General features: G+C 42.9%; 1 protein-coding gene across 20 annotated transcripts in view; it reads right to left on the minus strand.

Annotated features, from left to right (window-relative positions):
• DCDC1 (doublecortin domain containing 1) overlaps nt 1-25,367 on the minus strand; it is a 474,105-nt gene that overhangs the window by 141,474 nt on the left and 307,264 nt on the right. For all 20 annotated transcript variants that reach the window (XR_008312997.1, XR_008312998.1, XM_053283046.1 and 17 more), the window contains 2 exons: nt 15,202-15,360; nt 14,731-14,888 (listed from right to left, as the gene is read on the minus strand). Coding sequence is in view for 18 of the 20 variants with exons in the window: in XM_053283046.1 (XP_053139021.1) it covers nt 14,731-14,888; nt 15,202-15,360 (317 nt within the window). In the remaining 2 variants the exon portion in view is untranslated. The remainder of the gene's footprint in view (nt 1-14,730; nt 14,889-15,201; nt 15,361-25,367) is intronic.

Genomic DNA, 25,367 nt, shown 5'->3' on the forward strand with positions numbered 1-25,367 from the left:
TTCTTAATTTTAGCAAGAAATGCTTCATTCTAAAGATTTAGATTTTTATTTGCAAAGCATCACCTGTGTACTGTTTCTCTTTCATTGCTGCAGCAATAATCAATCCATATTTGTTTTACTCAGTTCAGAAACAACAACTTCAACTTTAGTCCAGGATGAATAATAATAAGGAAGAGCAGTTAATACTGTTAGAACTTGTAAAAATCATAGTTTGCAATCTAATGAGCGTGTGTGTGCGTGTGTGCGTGCGCACAAACGGTAAATTTGTTTTCCTGTTTCCCTTGCACCACACTGTATTACAATCTACTTTAAAGTCAGGAGAGAGTTTTGAAAAACAGCTTACACATGGGACATGGAGGATAGAAGATGGGAGGGTGCTATGGGAAAAAGAAAAGAAAAGAAACACTATTCACTAATTTCCCTCTCACGTCTCTCGATCATGAACATATAGGAACAAAAGGCAGTGCAAGCCAAAATGACAGGAAACAGCCTATGTATTATTATTATTTGTTAGAAGCAACATAATGTATTATTGTATATAATATTAGAACATTATAATATTAAATTATATTAGATAATGTATTGTATTATTATTTGTGAGATGCAACAGAAGTAGTTTTAAATGGTATAATTATGTAAACTATTGATATTCAGAATTGAAAGGGAATCAAATATATAGTGAAAACAAAAAAAATGAAATTTATAAGAAAACCACATTTTACAGTAATACAAACTATTGAAAAAATTACCATGCACACAGACTAAATGGGCTATAAAAGTGTAATTAGAGTAAGATCCTAACTTAGGCAATACATTCTCTCAAAACCTTCAAAAAGGTCTAATATTGGCTGGGATTTGTTCTTTATAATTAAATAAATGCCAAGTAAATCATTAAAAGAAATGTCAGCTCCATCATTGGCAGCTGCTTTCCCTACTAAAGAGGGAGGGGGTGTGTAGGAGGAGGGCAGCTAGCAAACCCCACAGCGGTCTGCAAAGTCACTAGTGGGAAAACAACAAAGGCCTTTCCATGCAACTCACACAGATGTGCCCATAGCCAAACTGTCAGAAACAGTTAAGATGACAGCTACTCACAGTTCATTATTTCCTTCTCACAGGTCACTGGGTGACAAGCTGGGTCACCATGCTTTGTTGGTTGCTACAGTTCTACCACAACAACCTCTATTCAATTTAAATAAAGGTAAGTTGCTCAATTTAATATAATAATGCAAACAACTGCAGCCTCACACTAGCAGGGGGGAAACGAAACACAGTATCTACATTACTTTTGGACCATGTTGAGTTGGATTTGTATGTCTGTGTGAGGAACAGAAAACATGCATTTGAATTATCTAGCTCAAACAGAGAGCTGAGTAATTTAGTCAAGATGCAACTAAAGCATGTAATAGAAGCTAATTTGTTCCCAATTCAAAGCTTTAACCTTTAGAACATTTATATGGCAGATAAATCATGAGGAAAAGCCGTGAATTTTTGTGGGGGGGAAATCCCTCCATCATAATTTCCCCACAAAGTAAGACGTGTATGTGTTACAGCAGCGGGAGTGGGAGTTAGGGGAGAGAGTTAGGTACACTGAAAAAGAGTTAGGTAAATTTAACTGCTTCAATAAAAGCAGTAAAATATAGAATGCCACATGTTATGCTTTTAGAAATAAAACAAAATAGCCTGTGAAGAAAGATAAATTCTTAAATTCTTCATTGTATAAAAACAAACTGGTTTTGTTTCCATCTTATTGAATATGTCATTTGTACTTTATACTAATCTTTCTTCTGAGTGCAAAAAAGTTGGTGGCAGATTTTATCTTCAACAAGGCAACAAAGTAAGAGGGGGGGAGAGGGGGGAGGATAGAATGGAAGAGATAACAATAATAATTGATAATTGCCAACTGATTGTTTTAGTGTTCATTTAAAGCTTGTTAATTGTCCCATAAATGTCTATATGAACTATTTATATATTTAAAGCCACAAGGCACAAGACCTTCAGTTGTTCCTCCTAACTGGAATTACAGCATCTAGTTGATGCTGGATAAGTATAATTTTAAGTAATTTTATTCTAGTTCTATCTAAGTAGGTGTAGATGCAAGGACAATTTATGCTGACACTGACATCCTGCATTAGGCAGATAGGCCAGTTATCAGTTATATTAAATTCTAAATATCTACATTCTAAAACAGTGTATTAATTTCTCATATATTAGATATAAAGAAATGTGACAGTTTATTTAAATCTGTAAATTCTGAAGGGCCTTTAATCCTGCCCAGACTGCAGAAATGCCCTCCTTTTTCTGTGTCATCTAATGGCACCAACCTCCTTTGTGTCATATCTTGCAATATTTATTGTTGCGAATACCATGTCTTCTATATTCCCAGATACTGCAGTATCAAGTGAAATTTCTTTCACTTTAAAAATAAAACAAAACTTTCCAGCTTTCATGTTTCAGTAATGAGTTTAATTTAAAAGTAGTTCTAAGTAGAACCAAGGGGACTATTTTTCACTTCTCTTAACATGGTGACTCTTACCTAGGATCCCCCTCATGTGCTGCAAATTTGGTTTGTATCTATCAGCACATGAGTTATCTTTGAATCAACACCATTTTGAAACAACACGGCAGATTGGCTACATAAACACACACAAAAAACCATTGGGGTCTCTTAGAACCCCACCCCCCACCCCCTAGTCTCATGTGCTGTGAATTTGGTTGCATCCTACTGTAAATGCAAAGGTTATCAGAGGGACACACATGGACAGACACATACACACAGAGACATGGTGGTCTCCTAAGCCTTTTTCCCTTTGGAAAGTAAGCTAAAAAATAAACAAGAAAATCAAGCAGGGGTGTAACTACTATTAGGCAAGGGGAGGCGGCTGCCTGGGGGGCCCCATGCCTCGAGGGGCCCCCCAGAGGCAAGTCACATGTGAAGTGTGTGTGTGTGTGTGTATCAGTGAGGGGCCCATTTTAAAAATTTGTCTCTGGGCCCACTCCAGCCTTGTTACGCCCCTGAAATCAAGTTGCTTACCTGTAACAGTAGTTCTTGTAGTGGCCCATTATCCTTCACCCTTTGGATGTCTGCGCCTGCATAGACAGGATCTCAGAACCTTCTAGAGCTATGAACTATAAGCTTTTTGGCAGTAGCCCCGCCCCCTTGGTGACACACATATAGCCCCTCACAGATTACCTCCCTCAGTCACTGACCACCACGATCATACATAACAGGTAGATGACTGCTACAGTGGGGAGGAGGGAAGGTTGTGTGAAGAACAATGGACCACTATAAGAATGACTGTTACAGGCAAGCAACCTGACTTTCTTGTTAGTGGTATTATTGTCCTCCACACTTTGGGGATTAGCAAGCTATTCACCAGGATGGTGGGAGAAGCAGACATCTACTGAAGAACTGTGTCGAGGATTGCTGCTCCAACCTGTGAATGGGCTCCTGACCTGGTGTCCAAGACATAGTGGAGCACAAAGGGCAAGAGTCCTTTCCATGTTGCTGCCCAACAGATGGCATCTAATGGAGGTAAGTTGTAGAAGTCGCCACTGCTCTTGCAGAATGCATTCTAATGGAGGGTCGTAGTGGATTCTTAGCATGTGGATTTTTAGCCTCTTTGATGGCAGATGTGATCCAGGCTGACAATCTCTGACAGGAGACTTGTTTTCCTTTGTTTCTCCCGGCATAGCAGATGAACAAGGAGGTGGACTGATGAAATGTTCAGTACGATGAAGATAGGACAACGCAAGTTTCACATTCAGGGTATGCCAAGTGGGTTTTTCATCTGAAGACGGCCAGGGAAAGAAGACTGGAAGCCAGATGTCCTGAGAAACATTTTATTTATTTTATTTACTTACTTACTTACTTACTTACACACACACGGTATTGAGATACCACTTTAGGTAAGTATCAAATGTCCAGCCTGAGTAGGACCTTATCCTGTTGGAAGGATATGAAGTGGGGGCGGGGGGTGTCAGCCCAGAGAGCCTTAAGCTCTGATATTCAAACAGCAGAGGTAATTGCTAAGAGGAATGATGGCTCAAATGGTTTGTGCATGAGCACAGAGAGAACCAGCTTGAGATCCCATGGAGGGGCTAATCTTTGAGCTGGGGGATACAAGCAGAGCAATCCTTTGAAAAATTTTCTGACAGGATCCAAGAAGAAAATATGAACATCAGGAGTGTGGGCCACAACTGCAGCAAGATGAACTTTCAAGGACGGAGCAGCAAGATTTAACTTTTTCAAATGAAACAAGTATGAAAAAGGTTCAATAAGGCCTCTTTGGGTCTGACCACTTTGAAGATCACAAAAATGGTAAACTGTGTCCATTTTGCCCTGTAGGAGTGTTGTGTCAAAGGTTTCCTGGCAGCAGAGATGACATCCAGGACCTCCTGGTCTCAGATCACCAGCCAGTGATCCCCCAGGTCGTGAGATGAAGACTCTTCATGTTTGGATGAAGTATTGATGCTTGCTCTCTGGTAAGTAGGTCAGGATGGCTGGGTAGAGGCAGATGCTGACCTTTGGTCATGGTTAGCAGAGTGGAGAACCAGGCTTGTTGAGGCCACCAGGGAGCAATGAAGATGCAATTTGCGGCTTCCTCTCTGATCCTGCATAGAACTGTTGGTATTAGTGGTAATGGAGGAAACATGTATAGCAGTTCTTCGCTCCAAGACAAGAGAAATGCATCTCCCAGTGAGTAGCATCCTTGGCCTGCTCTGCTGCAGAACTGTGCATTGTTTGTTTTCCATGGTGGTAAAATTATCTATGTGTGGATGATCCTATCTGCCAGAGAGGCCCTTCACCACTGAGTGGTCCAATGTCTATTTGTGGGATTGTGCTTGTTGTATCTGACTCAAGGAGTCTGACCATATATTTTCCTTCCTTGCAATGTGTATTACAGAAGGCCAGTTCTGATGATGGAGGGACCACATCCAGATACTGATGGCTAGGTGTGAAAATGCTGGAAAAATGTGTGCCTCCGATAGTTCGGATATCACATTGTGGTCACATTATCTGTCATAGCCTGCACCGAATGGCCTGTTAACAGTGGCCGCCTCATCTGAAGGTGTGCCAGAGATAGGATGCTGGTAGTGGATGCCATGAACCCCAGCATCTCTTGTATGGACTGCACTGGATGAGTGTGTGCTGTTAAGATCTTGTGGGCCATGGCCCTGATATCTGCTGTCCTGCAGGAAGGCAGGGACGCAAGAATCTCCTGGGAATCTAGAATGGTGCCCCAAAACTCTATGGTCCTTGAGGGAGCAAATGTTGATTTCACCCAGTTAACGCTCAAGCCTAGCTCACCTAGAAGGGTCAGCATGGGATGCATATGTTGGTGCAACTTCTCTTTGGTACTGGCCACCAAGAGCTAGTCGTCTAAAATGGGAATGGACAGATTGCCTGTTGGTGGAGGTGTGTGCCACCACCACGCACTTGGTAAAGACTCTTGCTGCAGTGGACAAACCAAACGGCAGGACCTTGTATTGGTAAGTACTCTTCCCAATGCAGAAGTGTAGGTACTGTCTGTGGTGCAGCTAAATCAAAATATGGAAATAGGCGTCTTTAAAGTCTATTGCCATGAACCAGTCATTGTGAAACAGAAGCTGTAAGATCTGGGTGAGAGTGGTCATATGGAACTTAACAGGAACAAATAAAACTGTTGAGGCCACGAAGATCTAGAATGGGCCTCAGGCCTCCACCTCATTTTGGGATCATGAAGTACCTAAAGTAAAATCCCCTGGCTGTGTATGTGCACACTGGTTGAAAGGTGCCTTTATTGAGAAATGATTGAACTTCCTGTTGTATGACAGAGGTAGATTGTGTACAACGTGTTCCTGAAAAGGGTGGAAGTGTACGGAACTCTGTTGCAAATAGAATCTTGAGCTGATCATTGTATCAGGCTCTTTTATTGTATGCTGGCTTGGACTTAAGAGTGGTTTTCTGTGATGGCATAGTTGCCTTGCAAAAGGAATGTAAGGTTGATATCTGTTCTTTCTGAGATCATGTTGGTGGAAGAGCTAGTAAGATTATCTTTGTTGAGAATATTTGGTCCAAGGGCATTGCTTAACTGGACTTTGCTGATATGGCCAAGTGTCTCCATAGTGCCACTGCTGCCGCCATTGCCCTAGAACTGCAGTCTACCTTATGGTGGGCAGAGTACAGTTGCTGCTTGGTGGTCTGTAAGAATAACCTTTCCCTGACCAGGATCCCTGTGGAAGTGTCTGACCATATTGGATGTGTGTACCTACGTTTGGGGACCAGGGATAGACTGGGACTTCTGTGGGTGTACCGATCACCCCGCTACCCAATGGAGTCCCTAACTGAGCTGACGGACTTGGTCTCAGGTTTGGCGTTGGAGTCTCCCAGGTTTGTGGTGCTGGGGGACTTCAATGTCCACTTTGGGACCAATTTGTCTGGGGCAACTCAGGCATTCATAGCGGCCATGACAAATATGGGCCTATCCCAAAGGGTTTCAGGACCGATGAACATTGCAGGTCGCACGCTTGATCTGCTCTTTCACTCTTATCATGGTGGTGTTCCGTGGGTGGGGACTCCTGTGATTTCCCTATTGTCATGGATGGATCACCATCTGGTTAAGGTTGGACTCACAGTCACATGCCACCTTCACAGGGGTGAGGGGCCCATTAGAATGGTCCGCCCAAGAAGGTTATTGGATCCAATAGGGTACCAAGAAGCCTTGGAGGGATTTAGTGTTGGCTCTACCGGTGATCCTGTTGATGCCCTGGTGGAACAGTAAGCTCACCAGGGCAGTAGACATGATCGCACCTAAACGTCCTCTCTGATACTCTTCAAAATTGGCCCCTTGGTATACAGAAGAACTACGGGGGCTGAAGCGGTGAGGCAGACGACTGGAACACATGGAGGAAGACTCGACTCGAATCTGACAGATTACAACGTAGAACAGATTTGAAGATCTATGCTCTGGCAATACGGGCCGCAAAGAAGTGATTCATTTCAGCCTGTATTGCATTCGCAAGTTCACCTCCAGCGGAGTTATCCAGGGTTATGAGAGGGCTAGTGAGTGCCCCTCCTCCCTTGAATCAGAATTTGGAACCATCTATTACCCGCTGTGATGTGTTTAATGATTGCTTTGTGGATAAAATCTCCCATATTTGGGCCAACTAGGATTCAGACCCCACAATTACTGCAGTGTCTGAATTGGAGGTGTCCAGCGGCTCCTCTTATGTGGTTAGGCTGGATCAGTTTCAGTTTGTGACTTGTGAGGATGTGGACAAGCTGCTTGGAGCGATGCGGCCTACCACCTGTATTCTTGACCCTTGCCAGATGTGGCTAATACTATCTGGCAGGGAGGTTGTCATAAATGGCCTGGTAGAGATCATAAATGCTTCTCTGAGGGAGGGCAGGATGCCTCCTTGTCTTAAGGAGGCAATTATTAGACCACTTCTAAAGAAGCCTGCCCTGGATTCCTCAGAGTTGAGCAACTATAGGCCTGTCTCCAACCTTCCATGGCTGAGCAAGGTAATTGAGAGGGTGATGGCCTCCCAACTCCAGGCAGTCTTGGATGAAACTGATTATCTAGACCCGTTTCAGTCTGGCTTTCGGGTGGGCTATGGGGTGGAGACTGCTTTGGTCGGCCTGATGGATGATCTCCACAGGAGATCAGGCCAACCAAGGCAGTCTCCACCCCATAGCCCACCCAAAAGCCAGTCTGAAACGGGTCTAGATAATCAGTTTCATCCAAGACTGCCTGGAGTTGGGTCTTTTGGATCTCTCAGTGGTTTTCGTTACTATCAACCATAGTATCGTTCTGGAGCGTCTGAGGGGGGTTGGGGGTGGGAGGCACTGCTTTGCAGTGGTTCCACTCTTACCTCTCAGGCAGATCTCAGATGGTGTCTTTCGGGGACTGTTGTTCTTCAAAAACTGAACTTTAGTATCCCTCAGGGCTCCATATTGTCTCTGATGTTGTTTAACATCTACATGAAACCGCTGAGAGAGATCATCAGGTGATTTGGTACAGGGTGTTATCAGTATACTGATGACACCCAAATCTATTTCTCCATGTCAACGTCATCAGGAGAAGGCTTAACCTTCCTAAATGCCTGCCTGGAGGCAGTAATGGGCTGGATGAGAAGTAACAAGCTGAGACTGAATCCAGATAAGAAGGAGGTACTTATTGTGCAAGGTTGGAACTCGGGAGATTATTTTGATCTGCCTGTTCTGGATGGGGTCACACTTCCCCAGAAGGAACAGGTACCCAGTCTGGGGGTGCTTCTGGACACAAAACTCTCCCTGGTGTTCCAGGTTGAGGCAGTGGCCAGAGGTGCCTTTTATCAGCTTTGGCTGATATGCCAACTGTGTCCATTTCTTGAGATAAATGACTTCAGAACAGTAGTACATCTGCTGGTCACCTCCAGACTTGACAACTGTAATGTGCTCTATGTGGGGCTGCCTTTGTACATAGTCTGGAAACTGCAGTTAGTCCAGAATGCGGCGGCCAGATCAGTCTCTGGGTCATCTCGGAGTGACCATATCACTCCTATCTTAAAACATCTACACTGGCTGCTGATAAGTTTCCGGGCAGAGTACAAGGTTTTGGTTATAACCTATAAAGCCCTAAACAGCTTGGGCCCTGGGTATTTAAGAGAATGTCTTTTTTGCTATAAACCACACTGCCCATTGAGATCATCTGGAGAGGTTCATCTGCAGTTGCCACCGGCTCGTCTGGTGGCTACTCGGGGACGGGCCTTCTCCATTGCTTCCCTGAGGCTTTGGAACACACTTCCTGCTGAAATAAGAGCCTCCCCATCTCTTACAACTTTTTAAAGGGCAGTCAAAATGCATTTGTTCACCCAGGCTTTTAATTAGATACTTTTAATTAGATACTTTTTAATTAGATAATTAGATACTTAATTAGATACTGTTTTAATTGTGTTTTAATAGTTTTAACTTTTTAAATTTTAATTGTTAAAATGTTTTAATCTTTTATTGGCTGTTTTTATTGTTTTGTAAACTGCCCAGAGAACTTGCGTTTTGGGCAGTATAGAAATATTTTAAATAAATAAATAATAAATAAATAAATAGTTTTTCTGCCATTGGGGGATTTTATACAAAACCAATATGAAAGGTGCTGTCTCTCCCTGTCAGGAACAGTCTTATGCTTTATGAAAGACTTTGTTGAGAGTGCTTTGCTTTTTACCTAGGAATTAATCAAACCTAGAAGAAAACAACATGTCATTTTGTCTACCCCTCTGATTCTATCAAGGTTTATACCTTTTAACTTTAGTTAGTTAATTGCTATGATATTCTCTATTGTCTCATATTGAGTTAGTTCCTTCAAACAAATGAAAAACATTTCTGCAAAATAATGTTTATTAAAATAGTAAAGAGAAGAGGTCCCATGTAATGAAATGTATTATTTGCCTGTGTGTGTACACACACACACACCGATACACACACACACACCGATACACACACACCGATACACACACACACTCACTCTCTCTACTGGCATTTAGTTGTTCTTCATTAATCCTTTGAGGAAATGCACTGTAGTCATAAAAGTAGATGAGATACAGGTGATTCTGATGAAAGATGTTTCTAGAGCAAGTTTTACCTACTCTACTAGATTCCACAGTCAGAAACATCAACACTTAATCAATTCCACTGAAACTCTAATCATTTTGCCCCTATGTAAACCACTTTGAGAACTTTTTTGAAAAGAGGTACATTGATAATGGTTGTAAGTATACAATTACTGCTGACAGGTCATTTTCAGTGCATTATTCAGTATGACAGGTGTTCCTCACTTCCTGCCCATTTGGCTTCGGGAGGAACTGATCTGAAGGGTTAGAGAAATTACTACCAGGAAAATTTCCCTGAGTGACTCCAATCAATGAGTGCCCTCACCCATCCACTGCCACCCGCCCCAGACAACTCAGTTTAATTTGAGATTTCAAATAGCACTTGTATTGTGTAGTTTTCATGATCACATGATTTATATAACATTAAATATTTTCTTTTTCAACAAAGCGTCTAAGTATTTTACAACACTTGGTGAATCCCGCTGATGTTTAAGTCTGCACAGTAATACTAGTACTACTGCAAATATTTATACCGCTTTTCAACAAAAGTTCCCAAAGTGATTTACACAGAGACATAAAAAATAACGATGGATCCCTGTCCCCAAAGGGCTCACAATCTAAAAAGAAACATAAGAGACACCAGCAACAGCCAATGGAGGGATTATTACAGGGATGGCACAAACACTGTACTAAAATGGCAGCTAAGGTTTTGGTATGGGCCCCAGAATAATGTGCTGCTTCTTCCTAGCTTCTCATATCTCATGCACCAATTTCCCCTGCAGTTCTTTACTTGGAGTAAATTAAAGTGTGCCATCGAGTCAGTTTCGACTCCTGGCGACTCCTGGAGGTTGTCTTTGGTAGAATATAGGAGAGGTTTACCATTGCCTCCTCCCATGCTGTATGAGATGATGCCTTCCAGCATCTTCCTATATCGCTGCTGCCCGATATAAGTGTTTCCCATAGACTGGGAAACATACCAGCGGGGATTCGAACCGGCAACCTCTGGCTTGATAATCAAGTCATTTCCCCAAACATACCAGCGGGGATTCGAACCGGCAACCTCTGGCTTGATAATCAAGTCATTTCCCCACTGCGCCATTAGGTGGCTTTACCTGGAGTAGCAATCCCTAATTTATTTATTTTATTGTTCAGTTTTTATACCATGTTTTATAAGGCATCTCAAGGAGGTTTACGAAAGTTAAAATAAAATAAAATTTCATAAAAATCACATTTAAACCCTTAAAATCAGTTAAAATGATAAAACACCAAAAAATAACCACCATTAAAAAAATTAAATAGAAGCAGGAAAGCTGAGACCTGTGAGTCCCTGAGGGGTAAAAAGTCTGAATAAATAAAAATCTCATAGGTCGGGACAGGACTCGCCAGGAGAGGTGGTCCTGAAGGTAAACAGGCGCTAAGCTCTGAAGGGTTTTAAAGGTGAGAACCAGCACTTTGAATTGGACCCGGAAGCAAACAGGTAACCAGTGCAGTGACCACAAGAGAGGTGTCACACTATCATATCTTCTAGCACCATAAGCAGGCGGGCTGCCATATTTTGAACCAGCTGAAGCTTCCGGATAGTCTTCAAAGACAACCCCAGGTACAGCGCATTACAGTAATCCAAGTGAGAGATCACGAGGGCATGAGTTACTGTTGCCAGTCTGCATGTGGAACACATGTGCCGACACATGGAGACATAATATGCCTACACAGCATTGGCACATGGAGCAAAGGCTGCCCAACGACCTTGTTGGGTGGACAGAAACCCTTGGGAGCAGGCAGTCCTTAAGGTACAATCATGTGTGAGCTCTGTGTGAATACAGGCAGCTCACTGAATACAGCTAGTGTATTTATTGGTAAGAAATGTTTATTTAAATAATAGACAGAGATGACAGATGAAAGCTTCTGCATTTTTTAAAAACTTACTAACCCTCTAGGCTTGTGTATTTCGATTCGGTTACAAAATGTTTTGTGCCCCAAAATGGCAATTTCGGAGGTTTTGTAACCAAAAAAATAAAATAAAAATCAAGAATTAAAAAACAGAGATTTTTGTTTCCAAATCAAAATGACTGTGTTTCAGACAGAATGCTTTGTTCTTTGGGAAACCATTGCAATTGAAATTGACTTCTCTGACTCTCTCCGCTCCAGCTGAGGCACTGAGTGGTTAGCAGAAGATAAGATATGCAAAAAGCTTTTGAGCTTGAATGGTTTAGTTAAGTATGTGTTGTATTCAGTGTGATTGAAATGCAAACTGACCTTGCAAAGGGATTTGGAAGACAGCATTTTGAGACAGAAATACCCAAATATCTTTGGGAGCTCAATGCAATTCCCAAAGCTCTTGCTAAAAGCCATGGTATAAACTGTGTGGAGAAGCTTTTCGAGAAGCTGGTTAGGAAAGTTCTGAAATTACACAGGTTTTTCTTTCCAAAGGTTTAGAAAGAATCTCTTGACTTGTTCAGGGGTCTTTCGAAGAGCTATTTTGTTTTTCTTCTGATTTTTATGAGTTATAGTGGTGTCTAAGTTTTGTTGCCCAAGTTGAGCAGTCTAATGTAATTTAGGCCACAATGTAATTTGGTGGGACATGATGTCTAAGCCAGTGGTTCACAACTTTTGCCATTGCAGGGACAGGACATCCACATGGCACTACAGGAGACAAAAAGAGAGGGGTGAGGAATACCCCTGTCAATCTATTGATATCCCCAGGAATCTTAGTTGCTTCTCTCTTTCTTGTAACCATGATCCATGGTTTTGCACTTTCTTAAATGCAGTGATGATAAATCTCAACAATTCTGAACAGTAGGCTGATTTGTTTGGGCTACAGTTCACTCCTCTTCAGTTAAATGAACATTTGAAGTTGTTCCATAGTACCAAGGCAGTTCATTGGTCTGTCTTGCTATCTCAAATGACCTGAGGTCACTGTTCCATGGGGAGGGAGTGTTTTTATTGAAAGACTGCTTGAATCCACTAATGGGTTGTACTGCTGTGCTAGTGCCACAGGGGCAGGCTCACACCTGCTGCAAAATCATCAAATAACTGTGCCAAAAAATTAAGTGTCGTTGTTGTCCATCATTCTCTTCACTTGTTTATGTGGGGCTTCAGGGGCAAAACAGTGGGTTGGATGGCGGTGCCCCAAGGGTGGTGCACCCAGATTCTAAATAGGGCAAAGGGCTGATTTCTTAGGAATTTTTGAGGTTTACGTGTCTTTAAGATTTTCCCCATAAGGAATAATGGAGGTTTCAGCAGCCAAATAAATAAATAAATAAATAAAATAAATAAATAACTCCACCTGGGGGGCACTAGGATGGCCTGAAGTGAGTGGTGGTATAGTGCACAGAGGGTGCCAACCACCCGCCTGGATTGCTAACCCATTGGGGTACTGGGATTTGTTGTTTCTGAGGTGTTGTGTTTAGATTCTCTGGTAGCAAATGAGATTTTTTAATGAAAAACCATGAATCCACTCTCGTATGCTACTAGAGAATCTACTCTCAGAACACCTCTAGAACAACAAAGCCCTGTACTTCATGGGTTGGCAGCCCATGTGGGTGGTTGGCACCCTATGTGCACTACACCGCCACTTGCTCTGGGCCACCCCAGTGCTCCTCAAGTGGAGTTATGGGACTGCAGAAACCTCCATTATACTCTACGAGGAAAATCTGAAAGACGAGTAACTTCATTAATTCTTTAAAAATCAGCCCTTTGCCAAATGCCTCTGAAAAAATTGTGGTAGCTTCCTTGTACCAACTGGGCACTACCACCAACCACACTCCAAAATGGGCCACCCCTCCCCCCGCCCCCACGTGAAGCTATACTTTTACTGAAACCTCCATCCAACCCTATGGGGAAAATCTGAAAGATGCGCAAACTTCAAAAAATCACCAAATATCAGCAGTTTGCCCAATTCCTTTGAAATTTTTGCGGTAGCTTCCATTCATTGGGCACTATAATCTCCACCCACTCTTTTGACCATGTGACCCATTTTTTAATCTGAATTAAGTCGGATTCAGATTTATTCGGATACAAAACAAAACTGGGGTGATTCGGAAGGCTTAATTTTGGACAAAATACAAAATGGGGTTCATTCAGATTTGGTACAAATCAAAACAGAAAAAATACAAAACGTGAACATTTTAAATATTTCTGTTTACAAGTATGGACCCACAACCAACTGTTGCTGAATATCCCTGGTGTGCATGTTTTACCTGACTGAGCATGATGCGGGGAGGGGGGGGGGGAGCAAAAGTTAGAACAAAGACAGGAGTTCCAGCTCTAATTTTAGTCTTACTTCGTTGGGGAATTGTTTTGTTTTCTGAGTTATTTGTGTGTGGGAGTACTGCTATTCAACCCCGGCTGTTTTTCAAAGCCCTTACCCCACAGAAAAACAAAGCAGTGAAATGGCTGGTGAGAAAACAAAAGAGTTTGACACACTTTCTTATGCAGAAGCTGAAGGGGTATGACTATCATTAAGGAATATTCTTCAAAATTTCTCATTTTGAAGAATTTCTGCTCTTTTTGTCCAAACCTTCCTTTCCTCACCCCTCGCCACAGAGTTCCATTAGCTCCAGCCACCTGCTTGTCTGTCAACTGCACTCGGCCCATGAACATTCCATCCCATTGACCAACAAGGTGGCAATTTGGGGCCCTCTTAGTTTTTGCATCACTCTGAGTCTGCCAGTACCTTGCACTTGCCTGCAGGTACTCTGGTTATCCATTCATAAGAATCATAACATTTCCAGCTCTTTCAGAAATAGATATAGGAGTAATTTAGGTTTTTCAATTTACATATTTTACCTGTGTTCCATGTTTTAGCTCACACTCGGTTCGTACATATGAATGATGTACTCCTATAAACTTAGCTTCAGCAGAACAAACCAAATAACCCAATGCCATAAATCATACACCTTACTATTAATAAGTGATTCATGCATATTAAGTTAACAAGAAATACCCTCATGATCCTCAAAGATAGTGTATACATCAATCTTTTTTTTTAAATGCATAAATGTCACCCCTTTTCATTAGTTTTGGTCAAAACTCTATGTCTGCTTGCAAGCCAGAGGGCTTCTGAGTTATTTCAATAATATCCAGGAAATCAATCTTACATGAAACTGAAGGAAAACATCTAATGTCATTGAACAATAAATATCAGTTCTGTCAGTGGCTTACCTTTGAGCTGAGGCCTTAGGATGTTTCTCTTCCAGTTTCCTCACCAGTGCCACTGTCAGTTGCCTATTCTCCCCTAAGGGACCTTCAGGCATTAAATGGGCGTCCAAAGGTCTTGAAAGTTGTTTCTCATTGCAGTTGCCAACATTATTTTGTAGAACCTAGGGAATTAAAAACATCTAATTAATATATTATTCACCATCATAATACTTGATTTTGCTAAGTCTCTTTCAGCAGGTACAGAATTTTAACAAGTCATATTATCCCCCAGAGAAGGAGTTATTTAAAAGCTGGAAACACATTATACAGTATCTTTGCTCATTCTTATTTTTGCTCCTTAAACACATGTAATTAATATTCAGGTTTAACTGTTTATTGAAACCATTGTACTGTATTCAAACTGTCTAGAGTAACATCATCTCCTTTCAAAGTATTTTCCCCTTAAAAAAACCAAAAAAAACCACTGGCTCCGACCTGCCTCGGGCTTGATACAGTGACCTCTTCTACCGAGTTGCTGTCTGCCTCTTCATGAACAGCAGACTGGGCCCCATGGTGTGTGTGGTATTCCATCTGGGTCACCTCCTCTCTTACATTTAGCTCCTCTAGGTAGGTCAGGATAAACTCAGGGTAAGCCTGTAGGAAAGGACAAAGGCAGAGTAGTTACACCAGGCTGTAATCAGCAGAAACAGAAACCATCCACAGCTAGGCACTGGGAATTATGGGAGAAAAGGTTGTTGATACTAGTCAATGTCATTAAAAAGTTATGTTACAGAAACGTAACTTTCTCTTTCCTAAACCTTTCCACGCTTGGATGAAAAAACTTTTCCAGCTGCACAACAGTACATAAATAAATGGAATGCATAATACAAACATTAAAGATCACTGAAACATTATTATATATTTGTTAAAGATGTTGTTGCTTTATTCATCACCATTCATCTTCATTCACCACCATTATTATATATTTGTTAAAGTTGTTGTTGCTTTAAGTAGCATTGCAAATTAACAGACACATAAATGATTTCTATCCCTTCTTCCTACATTCATATTATTATTTCTGTTTACTATATGATTTCATCACTGCATTTTCTGCCTAATTCATCATTATGCCTCTTTAATACTGGGTTCTACTCTTCCTTTTCCTTATCTGAGTGCTTTCTCCCAATCAATTTTCTGTCTAGTTTCCCCCCTTTCTCCCTTCACATATTTCAATTTTCCATCTCTAAAGCTCTCCCTAAGCATAACATTAGGCTTCTTTTATATCCCAATTATGTTGCTCATTCATTATTTAGGGCCAAAAGTTTATAATCAATATTTTCCAAAAAGGTGATTTTATTATCTATTAAACTTATTCATTTAAGATTATTCATTCGTACTCAAAATGAATGTGGCCTTAATATAAGAAGAAACAGAAGTTTCCCCCTATGATTCACAGTTTTAAAAAATGTATTTGGATTTATCACATAACCCAGTTCTAGGACTTGAGGAAGATTAGTTTTCAGTTGAAGTTTAGAATCTTGAATGAAATGGTTTAATACAATTCTGTCATGCTGAAGTATATTTTCTAGATCAGGCCCTTCCCATATATTTTAATGGTGGGATGTAGAGAATCAACCCCAGTGTAAAAAGTATTATCTGTGGGAAAGTTTATGATAAAGCCCATGCTATGGGGTCTCGATTTTGGGTCTGACAGGGCAGCTCCTTCCACTGCTGGTTGGCACCCCTCCAGGAGTGCTTGGCGTAGTTAACACACATCTGTGAGGAAACAGTCCAGAAATGAAGCAGTATTTAGCACTGGAGTTTGGGATAGCCTATGAAGTCCCAGAGAGGAAAGAGAAGCATGAAAAAGGGCCCGGCCCCCTTTGTTCCTCTAAATCAAGCTGACTATATGGTTGTTTCACAACTGTCCTGAGACACACCCCAGGCCAGTCTCCATTGCCCAGATCATTCCAGAACATATCTGCAGCATTTCATGCGTTCCTGCAACTGAACATCTAATGACTCAGTTCCTTCTGGGTCCATTCTACTGCCTTTGGGGTGTCCATATCTCTGGAACCTTCCCCCAGGAGGTTCTTAGCACCTTTGCCAATCTCCATCTCCTGTATAGCTTCTTTGTAGCACCTTCTGGACATTTATTATTGTTATTATTCTCACCTGAACCTCCATTGTCTTCCTAACAATAAGGGTCCAGACAATTGCCTTTTCTTTGTCTTTTTTCTTATGAGAATAAACACCCAAAACCAGTATTTTGTCATCTTGTTATCAAGATAAGCCCATTCCCTGTCTATTTTTAATTCAATTTTTCTATTGTTCTCAACAGGAAGCACATTCAGGTGATCAGTGACTCACCTGGATACTGAACCCATGTTCTTTAACTCAAAAAGGGGGCCCCTAAAGCCCTCCCTTCTCTGCACACCATTTTTGGTCCTGTCGCTCCATTTCAATTTGAACACTTGGCTTCATTGCATCTCACCTGGACAGGCAGGTATTAGAGGGTCGCCCTCTCTTCCTTAGCCCTCCGGAATCTTTGCATTTTATCTTCCTTTCCCATCTCCATGCTAAGCATGCATGAGGATGTATGTATCTGTGTGAATGTCCAAGGTTCCAACCAGCTAGGCTAGAAGGTCTATCTTTCACCAAGAAGAGTGGAAAGGGATTTTCCCTATTTGTGAGAAGGGCGGCCAATTCCTCTCCAGAATAAAAAAAGAGGATCCCCCAAGTAACCCTCAACCCAAAGGTCAGCCCCGATGGCCATTCTTCATGAGGAGCGGTCCGTTTGCAACACTGAAGTCTGCTGCAGAAAGGAAGGACAGCCGACGGTCCTCTGCCTCATGAGAGTGTGGACTGTGGTTGTCTTCCATTGGCTTTGTTTCAGTTATGTGTTTTCAGTCACAGACCCTCTCTCATGAAGGACTGGACCATAAGCAGGGTTAGTGGCCAGAGGCCAGTGTTTCTAGGCAGAGTGCAAATCATTCTTGAAACTGTTGGGAATGCTCTCTGGTAAAAGAAACCCTTTTTCATTATAGCAGAGTGCACAGAGGCACAACACAGCGGAATTTAGTTAGGCATGCGTGAATGCTGAGAGTAAAGTAACTTGGAGCCAGTTCATAGTTGCAAATCAATATAAGTGGTATTTATTAGAGAACTCCATTCTAGATAGAAAAGTGAGGAGACAGGATCTCTAATCTATCTAGCTAGCTGGATGCATATGGATTCTGCATCTTCTCTGCACACATGGTGCAGGGGAGAGGAGCTTGCATGTTGCAAGGTAGAAGGAAGGGAAGAGAAAGGAGAGAGGAAGGAAGTGGCTGGAAGGAATGAAGTCCCTAAGATTAGCAATCTACATATCAAAGGGATAGTGTCAGAGCAGTAGAGAAGGGATGACCAATGTCTTGACCCTCTAGCCCTCTGACTCACTAGTCTGTCCTCCTATGTCATTGAGACAAGAGACAGCGCAAAGTCCTTCACTTCCAACAGAAACTGATTTTCAGCCAGTTTTTCCTCCCATGGGCAACTGGGTGATGCTCCTTTAAATTCAAGCAATTCTCCACCATTTGCGCCTTGAGCACTCCTTCTGATCATCAAAACTCCCCAGAGCTTCAGAATAGCCCTCAGTTCCAAAGGCGGCACAGGAGAACCAGTGCCACCTCAGGGACTCATTCTGCCTTGAATGCATTGTGTTACAGGAAAGCCAGCCAGTGGCCTCCCCATTTTAGAACTGAATTGTTTCTTCCCAACCTTTCCTAATGCTTTAACCTGAACTTGTTCCGAATTCTCTGTCAACTCTGCTTGTCTGAGTTAATTGGACTTGCTTTACAATGCCCCCCCCCCGCCACTCCTGTCTCCAGTCCTTTCTGTCAACACTGACCCCCTCCTTTCTCCCAATCTCACTCAAATCCCTCTGTCTCTATATCCTGGCTCACCTCATTTTGCTTCCTCCGTGGATTGTTTCTCTGACATTGCATTCTCTCAGTGCCTTGGTGGTGGATGTATCTCTGCCTTTTCTTTTAACCCCCTTCTATCCTCTTCCTTCTCCTGTTTATAATGCTTAGTCAATCACACAGGCAGCCATTAGTTCCACATGCACACTGGTTAAAATAGCCATTGCACACAGCCATGTAGATTCAATTAACCAACCTGTTAGTATAGTGGAAGTTAAGTATTTGTGCCTAGATACATTTAACAACTAGTATGTTGTATGTATCAGCTGCGGTGGCGCAGCAGGGAAGCAGCTTGCCTAGGAGCAAGAGGTTGTTAGTTCGAATCCCTGCCAGTGTGCTTCCCAGACTGTGCCTAGTATTTGTAGTTACCTATATCAGGCAGCAGTGATATAGGAAGGTGCTAGAGGCAGATGCTCACTTCAGTTACAATGGCAGAGGCATCATCTCATACTGTGTGGGAGGAAGGCAATGGTAAACCACTCCTGTATTCTACCAAGAGAACCACATGGCTCAGTGGTCACCTGGAGTCAACACCGACTCAACGACACAATCTTTCCTTTCTTATGTTATATGTAATGTTGGAATATCAAATTAAGTGCCATTTCTCTGTAAGCAATAAAATATATTTTTATTTGGATTTTAAACCTGTGGTTGTCATTTTTTATGGGAAACTGTCTGCTTTATAACCATAGCCCTGGATCCCTTAAAAGGGGGCACAACAGCAACCCCTCATCATTTTACCCAGAGTGAAATCAGAGGTTTTGTTTTTAAAGTGACTTCTTTTACCATTTACAAAGGTTATGGGCCTCTACTGGAGATAGACTGGAACTGTATTTTAGGGAGCAAGTGACCATGTTGCTAGGTAACGATGTCAGAGCCTGTCTGACTGAGGGGACTGACTGGGTCTAACCAACTCTGAGGAGCTTAACTATGCATAGAAGCCAGGGAAATCAAAAGCTCTCACTAGGATTGTTGGCCTACATGAGCTGCAACATAAGAAAGAAAACGCAATGAGAGAAGTTGTGCACACTTAAGAAATTTGCAGAGCTTCATGTAGTTGCAGTGCTCTAGTGCATCTGCTATGAGAACTGCTAGTTCTTCTCTGGAACAGATTCAAGGTTGTGCAGTGCATTGTGCAACATTGCAACCCGTTATGTAATGCATTGTATAGAGCAGGGATTCTCAACGTGTGGGTCCCCAGATGTAATTGGACTTCAAGTCCCAAAATTCCCAACCAAAGGCCACTGGGGCTGGGGATTATGGGAGTTGAAGGTCAATAACCTCTGGGGACCCACACATTGAGAAACCCTGGTATAGAGGGTCAAGATCTTTCACTAGAGCAGGACTGCACAACTTTGACCCTCCAGCAGTTTTTGGACTACAACTCCCATTAACCCCAGCTACAGTGGTCGATAGTCAGGGATTATGGGAACTGTAACCCAACATCTGCAGGAGGGTTGAAGTTGTGTAGCCCTTCACTAAAGCTAGAACTAGCTCAAACAGACATTCTTGACTTTGTGCAAAATCACTATGCTATGTTCCTGAGAATGCATTATACTGGCACAGCACTATCTATCTATCTATCTATCTATTTGTGTTATTTATTTTAACACTATAGCCATATAGATAAACTTAAAGCAGAGACTGACATCCAGACTACATTACTCATGAGTAATCCCACTGAAATTGATGGGACATGTTAGTCATGACTTAATTTCAGTGAGACTATTTATGAGTAATTTAGTCTGGATGTCAGACACCAACTAGAAGTAAATCTGATAGTGAACAGAGAGAAAAATGCAACTTTCATCCCCTTTCATTAAAGTTTACTAACCTATAGCCCCCAATTCTGTCACATGGATTAATTTTAAAAAAGATAAGGTATAGTGAAAAATGTCTTTTTTTTTTTCAGAAAAAGATTTAAAATTAACTATGACTAAGCTAGCCACCTAATGGCGAAGCAGGGAAATGACTTGACTAGAGAGCCAGAGGTCGCCGGTTCAAATCCAGACTATGGGAAACACCTATACTGGGCAGCAGAGATACAGGAAGATGCTGAAAAGCATTATCTCATACTGCATGTGAGATGGCAATGGAAAACCCCTCCTATATTCTACCAAAGACAACCACAGGGCTCTATGGTCACCAGGAGTTGACACTGACACAACGACACACTTTACTTTTAAGCTATCTAAACCATGCTTGTATATAAAATTGGCACATACAAAGAAACATTAGGTTGCTTACCTGTAACTGGGGCACTTCTGGTGGTCATCTGTCCATTCACACAACTGGGCTTCCTGCCTGCATGAAGGTCTGGCCAGGAACTTTCCAAGCTGTCACTTTAGATTTCATTTTGGCAGTAGCTCTGCCTTCCTGCACCCTGAAGGTCACGTGCATACCCTTACCTCCTTAGTTTAGAAGTCCACCACATTACTCTACAGTGGGGTGAATGGTGGATGTGTGAATGGACAGATGACCACCAGAAGAACTACAGTTACAATTAAGCAATCTGATGTTCTTCTGGGTGGTCTCTGTCTTTCACACAACTGGGCACATCACAAGCTATCATCACTGGAGGTGGGTAGCAGAGCCCTTTGGAGACAAAAACCCAAAATTGTTAAATGTAAAAGTATAATGAACGTGATAAACCAACAAAGAGCATGGAGAACAAGGAATGATAGGACCAGAATCACTGGAAAATACATTGTAGGACTGTGTATCCAAAAGTGGAGTCCATCCTACCCCTTACATCCAGGGCATAATGCCTAACAAACAAGAGAGGATACAACCACGTGGCTGTTTGACAGATATCCTCCAATGGCACACCTCTGTCAAAGGCAGTGGTGTAGCTATAGCCCTTGTTGAATGAGCCTGAATCATGGTTGGGTTCTTTTCCTGCCAGTGCATAGTACAATTTAACTTTTCACACGATCCAGCTAGATATGGATTGAGCAGAGGCTTGACTCCATTTCTGTGGCCTGCCATAGGCAATAAAGAAAGGGGTCAACATAGGAACACAGGAAGCTGCCATATACTGAGTCAGACCACTGGTCTGTCTAGCTCAGTATTGTCTTAACAGACTGGCAGCGACTTCTCCAAGGTTGAGGCAGGAATCTCTCTCAGCCCTATCTTGGAGAAGCAAGGGAGGGAACTTGAAACCTTCTGCTCTTCCTAGAGCAGCTCCATCCCCTGAGGAGAATAGCTTACAGCACTCACATACGGTCTCCTATTCATATGCAAGCAGGGCGGACCCTGCTTAGCTAAGGGGACAAGTCATGCTTGCTACCATAAGACCAGCTCTCCTCTCCAAAGTTCTGAAGGAAGATGTCCTGTTGTTATAAAAGGCCAATGCCCAGTGGACATCTAGAACATGCCAGAGCATCTCATATTCTGTAGTGGGGTCTGGTAAGAAAATAGGTAAGGTGATCAGTTGGGACCTGTGGAAGGAGGAGACCACTTCAGGTAAGAATGAAATTTCAGGCCTCAGTGTAACCTTGTCATGGTGAAATGTGAGATATAGTGGATCACATCTGAGGGCCTGTAATTCTCCCATCCTGTGTGTAGATGTGATAGTGACCAAGAACGCAATCTTAAGGTCAAGAGACATAGGTTGCAAGTGGCCAAAGGTTTAAAGGGTTTTTGCATGAGTTGTGTGAGCAATAGAGTAGAGTTCCAAGGAAGTGGAAGATTTGGGACATCCTGATGAAGGTTGGCCAAACCTTTGAGGAATTGTTTTACCTTGGGAATGCTAAGTAGTGGTGTGATGTGTCGAGGTCTCCAGTGGGCCGCAGTGGCTACAAAATAGACCCTGACAGAGGACACAAAGAGTCCCGCTTCCTTCAGGGTAACTAAATAAGAGAAAATAACAAACAGGGGTGCTGTAGATGGGTCTGTCACCCATAAGGTTTGAGAAAAAAGAGTAAATTGCTTCCATTTTGCCTCGTAGGAGCATATCGTTATCAGCTTTCTGGAGGCTGCACAATCTCTATGGTCCGGGTGGAAGGATCTTCCAAGCCATCAGGAGCAGAGTTGATACATCTGGGTAGAGCAGTGTTCCGTGCTCCTGAGATGGAGATCTCGGCAATCCAGTAAGTGGATATAAGTCCCTTGTGACAGGTGGAGGAGATAGAGGAACCAATGACACCTGGAACACCAAGGTGTTATTATAATACAATGGGCTGCTTCCTGGTCTTTTTTGGGAGGGGGGGTAGAATTAAGGGAAGCAGAGATATTGGTGGGGAAAGGCAACTGAAGAAAGGATTCCAGCTGATTGTAAATGCATCTCCCAGGGATCCCCATCTCAGACCCGCCCCTGTGTAGAAGTATGGGAGTAGATTATTTTCCATGCTGGAGAAAAGGTTCACTTGTGGTATGCTCCCAAATTTTGAAGATGGGCTGGAGAACTTGTGGGTGTAGTTCATGGGAGACTACCTGCATCCTTTTGAGGCGCTTAGCCAAGGTATTGCTCTGGCCTCGGATATGCACAGCCGAGAGGTGTATCTGTAGAGCCCATTCCCATATCAGCACGGTTAAAGTAGGGAGTAAGAACCCGTGCTGCATTGACGATTTATGTAGACTCTGACAGTGGTGTTGTCTATCATGATTTGTATATGGTGGCCTAGAAGATTTGGGCGAAAACCCACCAAGGCTTTGAAGACAGCTAGGAGCTCTAAATAGTTGATGTGATGTCTGGCCTTGTGTGGTGTCCAACAGCCACTGAGGCAGAGGTTGCTGTGATGAGAATCCCATCCATGTTCTGAAGCATCTGTTGTGATACAAGCCTGAGGAGTTGGTGTTGCAAACCTCTGGGCACTAGCATAGGTTGCTTGTGGTGGATCTCTGGACAGTGGTAGATGAATCCACATACATTGTGGTCATGGAGGATGTTGTACATGTCAAGGAACCACCTCTGAAGGGGGCACATGAGCAGGTGAGCCATCAAGAGGGAGGTCTTCAGTTCTGGTTTTTGCCTCTGGGGTAAGGTCCGAGGAATGGAGCCATGCATGGCGTCACAGCACTACAAAACTAGCCACAGATCTTGCTGTGCAGTCTGTGGCATGCTGCGAAGTGTGGAGGAGTTTGTATATTCAATTTGAAGGCTTCCCTTTGCAAAGTGAAAGCCAAGTCCTTCTTATCCACTGGTAAGGAGACTGCTTTCCCCCACAGCAGGTGACTATAGTGGGACATGCAAGCCTAATCATTAGCAATTTTCAGAAGCAAAGATGCTGTGGCATAGAGGCGCCTGCCCATGGAATCCAACTTCCACCCCCTCTATCTGTAGGAGAAGAGAATGCTCTATTTTTTGACCTGTTTTGGGTGGCTTCTACCACAATGGAATTCAGAATGAGATGCTTATGGAGAAACTGGCAGTCCTTTAACAGGATCCCATAAAAATTCTTAATCTTCTTAGAGGCTGATTTGACGACAATGGCTTTTCCCAGCAGTTGCAGATGATATCCAGCAAGGAGGTATACATTGGTAAGGCTGTAGGTTGATGCACATAATTGTCTATTAAGTTGAAAACAGGTTTTGAAGCAGTTCTCGTCGGTTCCTTTACTTGAAGGCCTAAAGCAGCTACCATCCTAGATACCTGTGCAGTGAAGGATTTTAGATCCTCTGAGGGAGGTGGTAGTTTGGAATCCTCCACCCAATCAGAAGGAGTTGGAGCAGAAGCCACATCTGGGATACTTGGGGACTATGACATTGCCTCCTTTTCGGCAACTGAAACTGAAGTTTGCAGAAGTCATTCTGGTGGCACTGAGTCCACAAGCAGTAGATCATTCATTGTATGGCACTGTATCCTGGCTGGGCTAGGGTTCCTGTATGGTAAAAGCCAGATGAGAGGGAACTGTTGGAGGCACCCTGGGAGTGTTTTTTGTCCAAGTCTTAGTGGAGGAAATCGGAGGATCCCGCAAGCAGGGGGGCGGGGTTGGTTATAGGCAAGTGAGGTCTCCTATGGTGAACAAAGTAATGGCCCACAGGTGATTCAGTATGGTAGTGGCAAGGCAGAGGAGAGTGTGAGTGGGATCGAGAGAAGAAAGCCCAGTAGTCATGAGGCTCATGATTACTGTATCAGTAGGCATAGCAAGAGGGAGAGGAGTCCCTCCTTCATCGGAACCTGGAATCATATCACTGGTTGTCTAAACTGCACATATCAGGGAAATGCACACGTCCGTCTGGAGACACAGAAAGATAGAGAAGGCAGCACTGTGCCGCTCCCTATGGTGTCTGTCACTCTGAGGGGATTCACAGTACCATTTCCAGGGACAGACTCGTGGGGTGTAATCCCTAAGTCTGAAGTAATCTGAGAAAACTGAAGGTCCCTCCTCCTCTGATGAAAAAGAGGAGTTCCAATCAGTGTGGTGGATTTGGTCTGTAGGAACCCTAGAGGAAGCCTTGCTGCGGGTATCAGTCAGTACCATGTTGGGCATTGGTACCAGTCATTTTGGAGCAGAATGCTTGGTCTTGCAGGGTTTTCTTGGGTTTTGTAGGGGCTGGGCCTGCAGCCACCGATTGAGAGCCACTCACAAGGTCAGCTAAAGCGTGACCCGTTTCCTGTGGAGATGGTAGAAACTTCTTTTTCTTCTTTTATATCGGGCCTGCTTGTTTGGCTGTGCCCGCTTCTGTTTATGTCCCGGTTGACTTGATAGGGGGGCCAAGGGAGTAGATGAATTCGAAGGCAGAGAGATAGTGCTT

The sequence above is a fragment of the Hemicordylus capensis genome, chromosome 1 (assembly GCF_027244095.1).
Source record: "Hemicordylus capensis ecotype Gifberg chromosome 1, rHemCap1.1.pri, whole genome shotgun sequence".
Taxonomy (NCBI): domain Eukaryota; kingdom Metazoa; phylum Chordata; class Lepidosauria; order Squamata; family Cordylidae; genus Hemicordylus; species Hemicordylus capensis.